Genomic DNA, 8,327 nt, shown 5'->3' on the forward strand with positions numbered 1-8,327 from the left:
GGGACAAGTGTTTTCTACACTTGTAAATTACGAGATTTTTTTAACCAATTAGAACACGCGTTGTAAAGGGAAAAATTACTGAATTCTGGTGGTTTTAGCCTGCGAGCAGGCTCCGCTCGCTGTGACAATCACGGCTTCGCCACTCACGTGCGCGTCCTTGCCACGCACGCTCAATGCTCGCGCTCAATCCGCAAACGTGAGCCTGCTGGCAGACTATGATGGTTTAGAAACAGGGCACTTTTTAGACTGTTGGATCATCTCTCGAAATGAGGCGGCGAGCGTGAGGCGATATTTTTCAAACAAGAAGGGAATGATTGGGACGAGACGTGGACGCCGCACTCACAAATTCTCGTGAGCAAATCTGAAAATGCGAAAAGAGCTGAAGATCAACTGAAGACACAGAATTTTTAAATTCATTTTTTCCCTTTGTTATATTACAAGCAAGTAAGTAATGGCACACTCAGTATGGCTTGGTCTTCAGAATCTGGATATCTCTGAAAGTAAACATGATGACGATGATGATGATGATGATGATGATGATGATGACGATGATGACGATGATGATGATGATGACTGATGATGATCTCATTTGACCTAGCACTAGCATGAGATATGTTATAAATTACACAACTGGAAATTATAATCTAACCGTTTAATTATCTTACAGATAATACATTTTAAATAATTTTCTTGTAACTTGATTTTTTTCTAACAGAAAACTAACAGTATAATTATCTTTGGTGTGCACGAGTTTGCCACTATCAAGAGCATGCCTTCAAAAAGCCAGAAGTCAAAAGACATATTTACATCGACGAAAACCTAAAGTATTGGTGTGGCCATTTTGAAACATTAGTACACAATATGCGCTGAGGCATACAAGGTTCTGATCTAAAGCTGAAGAAGTCTGAAAGACTTTCTTTAAATCTAGTAATCGTTCGTTGCTAGTATCGATAAAGACATTCAAATTACAGTTCGCTCTCCCTTCAAGTCCTTAGTGCATTTCATGTGCGAGCAAAGGCACTTAGTCGTGAGTTTAGCTCCCTTTTGACAAAAAAAAAAACTGTAGGTTGTATTTGCGCACAAGATGCTTCTTTATTTATGTACAGAGGGCCTAACACCTTTGCTACACTGCCGGACCTGACTTCCAAGATTCCGTTGTTATTTGACAATCAACCAAGAACCTAACAAATGTGTTATTTAAAAGTAATATTCTCAAGCATCTACCGAATTTGCAATTTGGACCTTGATTCGATTCCCGTGCCTTTCGTAGTTCCTATGTGTTAGACTAGGTGAAGCACAATCGATCTTTCTACGTAAAGATGGCTACATGTTCGTGCGGTGCTTCTTTCAATGATCGGCTGCATCATGTGCTATGACATGTTTATGTCTTTAATTTCTTTGACGTCAGTGAAATATAACTTTTGGAACAGCACTTTGAAAATGTCCAGGAGTAGTTTCAACACCTCTGCTACTGTGATAACGGACACGCCTATCCAAAGACCCAGCTGTCCACCAATGTCGCTCATGAGATTCTCAAACTATAGGGAGCAGAGAGATCATCGTCATTTACTGAGATTATGGACAACTTAAGGAAAACAACCAGTGGGAACTTAGAACTGAACATATTTGGTAATTAACCCGAAAACGATTTATTGTAAAGTTTAGGGTTGCACAAAGTTGTCAAAGGAGAAGTTGTCACTAAGTACTTCCGCGTTATGTATCACCAGAAAATCATAACTGGTAAAAGTGATTTTTCAGATATCTACACTGTTGGCACACTATCCATGGATTGATATTCGCCGAAATGTCAGTTCTCTGAAGACTCAACGTCTGAAGTGTCTAGGCAGTTGGTTCAGTTGTTTTCCCTCCCTTTGTGTTGCATAAGAATATAACTGTTGTATACCCGTTATTGGAACCGAGCACGCCTTTTTTTATTGATGCACGGCTGGTAATCATAGAGCACTTATGCCCCCACATATCTCCCGGATGTTGTGCTTCCAGCGCAGTCACTGCCCCTTCTCAGATGTAAACATTTTCGCTTTTTCATTATCAACTGAGAGACGATGATCAAAGAGTAGATCACCGTCTCTTGTTACGCTATATTCTTAATCAAATAGAAGATGGTGTTCCTATGATTTCTAAGAAAACAACGCACTTTTGAAGTCTAGAAAAAACTGAAAAACTGAACTGGACTCACATTCGCCCGTGCATCAATTAGCAGTTTTTCAACACCTCAAGCGTGCATTATTTGCTAAGGGAACATAAAACACTATCTTATTCCATATTAATAAATAATTTTTTGCACCCATTCCGTTTGGTTAACGCATGTAAATATACTATATATATTTTCACTGACGCTTATACTTACTGCGTAATATTCCGAGTACGTAATTTTTTCCATGTTCAGCTCCTCAAAATAGATATTTATTCGTAGAAAATTTTGCCTACAAAACATCAACAAATGAGATGATGATTATGATGAGAACATGTGCATGCATTTGTTGAAAAAATACTTAGCTGAAAGGATTCATTTGCTGCACAGATACGCAGAATGTGTTTTGCAGATCTATGCTAATGATGTTGTCATTGTACATGCGCTTTATAGTGGAGAATACTCACCTTAACGAGTCCTTGTCCTTTCCCATATCGTCAAATTTACTATCGCCTTGTCTGAGCATGATTGCCTGTAACTGTTTCTGTAGAGTAAATTGAAGGGATATAATCATCATCATCATCATCATCATCACCATCATCATCGTCATAATTACAATGACAGCGACAATGACAATGACAATGGCAACGACAACGACAACGGCAGCGGAAGCGGCAGCGGCAACGGCAACGGCAACGGCAGGGACAGGGACAGGGACAATGACAGTGACAATGACAATGACAATGACATACTGTGACAGTGACAATGGCAATGACATGACAATGGCAATGGCAATGGCAATGACAATGACAATGGCAATGGCAATGACAATGACAATGACAATGACATACTGTGACAGTGACAATGGCAATGACATGACAATGGCAATGGCAATGGCAATGGCAATGGCAATGACAATGACAATGACAATGACAATGATAATGATAATGATAATGATAATGTCTTTATTATATATATCAGCCAGGAATCCTTTAAGCTCCTTGAAGCCCCTCCACTATTTATGCGTATATTACTAGATGATGTAAGATCTACTTGGTGGTCACTAAAGTTAAGTGTTCACGCCTCTTTCTCTCTTTCTCTTTGACTTCTTCTCAATCCGCCAGTCTTGGAATCCTTACCATCTTTATACCGATCGCATTCTCGATTTGAGTACGGGCATCTGAAACTCGTACCCATGCAAAACCTAGGACGGTGGGATTGTCGCGGTGATCAGACTTCTGCTTCGTTGCTTGATAATCTCTTGCGCTCAATTAAGATCAGTTAAGACCATGATAAGGCAGTGTAATAGTGCTTCATGTACTGCTCTGGTTATTGTCTTGTGATGCTATGAAAGGCTCGCGGCCTCTTCATAATTTGGGGTTTAAACTACCAAGCAAAACATTTTTCCAAAGACAAAGCAATGATATGGAAGAAATGGGAAACTTTTTTTGTAAACTGTGGCTACGGTAGAGCCCCGTATTGAAAAGACTCTCTTTTGACCTAAGGAAATATCCATAGTCTGTGATTGCTAGCAAAAACAAAAAAATTTGAGTGACGGTTTTTGTTTTTGTTTTTTTTGGTGGTCGCAACAGCACAGGGTTTTTACTGCACTGAAAGAAAGATAAGATCTTACCTCGTAACTAAGGGACCAAGCTGAACTGGACATAGCCGTCCTGTAGCTAATTTGACTGTTAGAAAAATCATGTTATGAATAAGTAGATTATTAATAGATAGAACATTTAGGAAGACAACATCAACTGCAGCACACAAATTACGAATTCAAAAAGGAATTAGTTAATTACTTATAACGAGTTCTCCTTTTCTGAACGCACTTGGGTGGGAAAAGCAGATCTTATAATTTTTGTTATTAAACCGAAAAAAGCACAAAGCCATTGCAAAGCCTCCTCTAGTGATCTCTGCAATATGTTTGGTAAATACAATACAAATTATCTCAATGTGGTTTAAGAAACTCGATTAACAACCGTATACTACCTAAGCCTGGAACATAATACTTAAAGTGCAGCTTCTCCTGTAATGGCGCCACTTAATGGATGCTAATGGAACTCTCTGCCTCAAGATGTCTGGCGGGGGTTTTTAAAAAAAAGGGATCGAAGCCCACTTTTCCTCTTTGGGATCGCACACTTCTTTCGAGTAAATCAGTTGATTTTTGTACGTTATATATTTTTATATTTTTCTAAAAGTTCGCAACTGATGATATTCCGTGTTTGAATAAAGATAAATAACAAAAGATGAATAAAAAAAGACATACTTGCAAGGCTGAGGGCATTTTGATGAACAACCAAGTTGATCGTTATCATATTGTTTCTGGAGATTTTGAATGCATTCCACTGATGAACAAAATATAAAAAAATAGAGTTCGCATTAGTCAAAATTATAGATCTTAAATAATATTGCAATAGGTAAATATTTAAAATAATATTCCCTCAGATATCTAAGAACAAAATTTCAACATTATACAGAATAAACCCAATGTGAAAAATCAAAAGAAACGATAAGCTTACTCAAGGCAAAGCGAGACCACGACACATAAATTGATAAGTTAAGTTACAAATTTACAATATTTAGAGAGGAAGCCAAATAAGCCCTAGATGGTTTCCATGCAGGTCCTCTATCCTGGTGGAATTGCAATTTGGAGATGACTTTTGTTGAATTTTGTCCAGGGTTTTTGTGGAGGGAGGAAAACCAGAACCGGAGAAAAACCCTGTGAGCAAGGCGAGAACCAACAACAAACTCAACCCACATATGGCAGGGGGCCGGAATCGAACCCAGGCCACATTGGTGGGAGGCGAGTACTCTCACCAACGCGACATCCCTGTTCCCATCTCTGCTTTTAGGGTCCATTGTAAATCTAAAGACAAACATTGCGTTACCATCAGAAATTTCGGAACAGATTCCTGATACAGTCCGGAATTTTCCTTCGGTGCAATTACACTCCTTTTCTTGTGCACGAGCGAGACAAGAGTACATACAGCCCTGAACAGAGAAATAAAAACCTACATTGTCGCCAGAGCACTGACGTCATGAGTGATTTATACGATATATACGGAGATCTGTTTAAAAATTGGCACGAATGTGTCACAGATGTTCTTACTGTAAGTAATTAGGTGGGTAAGTCAGTAACTTTTTTACACATGATTAAAAATAAAAGCTAAAAAGCTATTGGGGTCGTGAGGTCTATATTTCTTAACGATATACTAGTCATCCATGTGACCATTGATTCTTATCCATGTGACCATTGATTCTCAAAACATACTGGATAAAGTGCTTACACTACGAGTTATCTTACGACAAAATGAATGTGAGAAATTGCCCCAAGCTTGATTCTAGAATAAACTACCGATCATGATGAACTCTACTTTGAAAAGATTATAAGGAGCCTACATAAACGCATTACATGTCTGGGAGTTTCTATGATCTAGATAACTTTCTTTACAAAATCGAACAAAAACAAATGGAATAAAAAGATGGCAAACCTGCACGGAATACTTTGAGCCTTTGAAATGTCTGTAAACGGAAAATTCCTCTAAATCGTCATTTTTATGACAACTTCCGTTGTTAAAAGGATCCACGCGGACAATTTTCAACTGTGGAAAAAGATAGCAGCAGGTTTACCAAAGTTGAGTACGTTTAGGAGTTTGCTGCACAAATAAAATGCTAGGTTGATTGAGTGTTTGCAAGATTCGGCAGAGCACGACTATGCTTTAACAAGAGAAGATGAACTCTCTTGGTTTTGTTAATTAGTCATTGCAGACTTCTGTCTGTTTGCGTCTGCCAAAAATAACGAGAGCACCGGAGGAGTGAAGAAAACACTTATCATTGCTCTATTTCCTCTTTGGGCTCTTCCCAGGCTATTGCCCGGGGAGATTCCCATGTAAAGAGTACGAAGGTGCTCGTCGAACCTTTAAGGGGTTACGTACCTCTTAGGAGTGAAAAACATTTCAAGCCGCGCACACAAAACAGAATCTTGGTATCTCTTAGCTGGTTGTTTTCAAAATTTGCGACAAGACACCCTAGCCTTTTTATATGGGAGTCCCCCATCCCCCCTCCCCGAAGGGCTATTGCCGATCATCCTTCATGTTTAATTTCTTTCATGTTCTCAAATGCCTGCCTTGTTTAACAAAAAGGTGATTTCTTGCTTTGGCGTCTTTAATATTGTTACTGAAATAAAACCAGTCACAAAATATGTTTATTACTCAAACCTTTCGCAAACCAATAGACGTTGCAAATCCTGGAGAGACAGTGAAGCCCTCGTCGACAGGGAAAGGAATACTTCGTTCAGCAGTGAGTAAAACACGAACGCCGGCCTCCTGGCTCAGACTGGGAATGTACTCCTCTTGATTCACAAATAAATCTAACGTCAGACCTGAGGAGAAAGAGAATGTCACGATCTAAATATTAGTAAAAGCCTAGCTTTTAAGCATTCACTGAGATATTTTTTGTCTGTTTTTGTGAGTCAATGTGAATTTCACTCAATGATATGTCATTATTGACCTGTTTGATTCAAGTTGATCAGGAGTCATAAATGTCCTCCTTAAGTTCATTCGCACTTCATCAAGTTTGATTTGCAAATAACTCCCCTGTCAACTTCCAGGGGAGACCAAAGCACAAGGCGAATAGCCTTTTTTAGTATCTTTAGAAGCGGCTATTGTTGAATCACAACCTAATTTTGATTTCAAGAGGTCCTTGATCAACCGGGAAGAAAAACAAATTTCCGGCCATATGAAGTAACCATACCAAACAAAACAGACAAATAAACACACACAACCAAACAAAAAACAAACAGGCAAACGTTTACGTAGTCTCAGGGTTACATTATTATAAAACGACTTTGAGTAATATTTAATTCGATTAATTTTCATACCATATCTTACCATAGTTTGGGCCGGGCTTTGTGCTAGTCAAAATAGGTATCTTTTTCCCTTCGCCTGTTGCTCCAGAATTAAATGTGTAGCAATTTCCGTATCTCCAATTCCACGTACGTTTCCAGTACTTCATAAAATCACTACATCCATGAGATAAAATACAGGCACGCAATACGTCATAACTGGGCTACAAGTTTTGACTGCTTGCGGATGCCACGCTGGCACTAAACTCCTAATCAGTATCGAGTGTTTTGGGTTTGAGCGCTACTAAAAAGTGGAGCCACTGTGTTGAATTCTTAGGCAAGGCACTTTCCTCCCACAGTTCCGTCTTCACCCGGATAATTAAATGAGTACCGACAAACTAAATGCGGTGGGCTAATTAACCCAGGGGAAAACACACATCTGGTCACTTTGCACTACGGGAACCAGAGAAAAGCGCTGAGCTGATGGGTCACCAAGCCCAAACATACATTTGAGAATTTGCTGATACATCAGTATAAAGTTTAAGACTATGGGATAGTTGCGGACACTTTGCTGTGTTCTGACCACACCCATCTTTTTATACGTTGAATATTATAGAGTAATCAATATAATTTTGAAGACGCATACTTACCCATGTTTACAAGAAAAATCTTTCCAGTTACAGCGGAACACCAGCTCATGAAATTTATGTCCTCCTCTCTCTAATTCGCTTTCGTTATGCTTGGCTAACATGCTTAAAATCAGATCTTGAGCGTACGCCTGTTCGTCAACCGTTACGTTATTTAAACTCGATGACTCTTCAGCACCTGAGGAGTCTATCTTTAAAGATTTCTTCATGGCCTCTTTTCGTTTATCGGGTGGACCAAATGAATCTGGAGCATTGTTTGTGCCTGAGGAATTGGGTTGTGGACCTCCTGGGCCGCCCCCTCCCCCTCCTGGTCCTTCGTCTTTTCTTTCTATGAAACTGTTAAACTGACTCATGATGGCTTTAGCTTCAGGAAATCTACTGATGAAGGACCTCCTTATGATGTTCAGGTTACAAATTGTCACAGCGGGAAATTTGACGGTCTATAAGAAAGAAAAAAGAGAAAAAGTAGCTTAACGAGACACTAGTCAACCAGTTCAGCTTATTTTGTTCTAGAATCGATGCCACAATCTCAGACAATGATTTTAAAGACTCACAACATCACTCTACTCTAGGTGAAATGATTTTGCCCCTGCCTCCTCCCCCCAGCCTCTCCCACCCTTTCCCCTCTGATAATCGTTGTGTGGAAGGTGTTGGGTCTCTGCAAAACATACACGGCAATATG

The 8,327-nt window shown here is 39.4% G+C and overlaps 1 protein-coding gene across 6 annotated transcripts in view; it reads right to left on the reverse strand.

Annotated features, from left to right (window-relative positions):
- Window positions 1–41: 41 nt before the first annotated feature.
- Window positions 42–8,327, reverse strand: part of LOC145494487 (epithelial sodium channel subunit alpha-like) — a 23,829-nt gene continuing 15,543 nt past the window's right edge. For all 6 annotated transcript variants that reach the window (XM_081473957.1, XM_081473974.1, XM_081473999.1 and 3 more), the window contains 10 exons: window positions 7,649–8,085; window positions 7,045–7,175; window positions 6,373–6,536; window positions 5,647–5,757; window positions 5,044–5,146; window positions 4,422–4,500; window positions 3,786–3,840; window positions 2,620–2,696; window positions 2,369–2,444; window positions 42–1,538 (listed from right to left, as the gene is read on the reverse strand). In XM_081473957.1, the coding sequence (XP_081330083.1) occupies window positions 1,371–1,538; window positions 2,369–2,444; window positions 2,620–2,696; window positions 3,786–3,840; window positions 4,422–4,500; window positions 5,044–5,146; window positions 5,647–5,757; window positions 6,373–6,536; window positions 7,045–7,175; window positions 7,649–8,085 (1,401 nt within the window). In that variant the 3' untranslated portion in view covers window positions 42–1,370. The remainder of the gene's footprint in view (window positions 1,539–2,368; window positions 2,445–2,619; window positions 2,697–3,785; window positions 3,841–4,421; window positions 4,501–5,043; window positions 5,147–5,646; window positions 5,758–6,372; window positions 6,537–7,044; window positions 7,176–7,648; window positions 8,086–8,327) is intronic.

This window comes from Orbicella franksi, chromosome 1, assembly GCF_964199315.1.
Source record: "Orbicella franksi chromosome 1, jaOrbFran1.1, whole genome shotgun sequence".
NCBI classification, from domain to species: domain Eukaryota; kingdom Metazoa; phylum Cnidaria; class Anthozoa; order Scleractinia; family Merulinidae; genus Orbicella; species Orbicella franksi.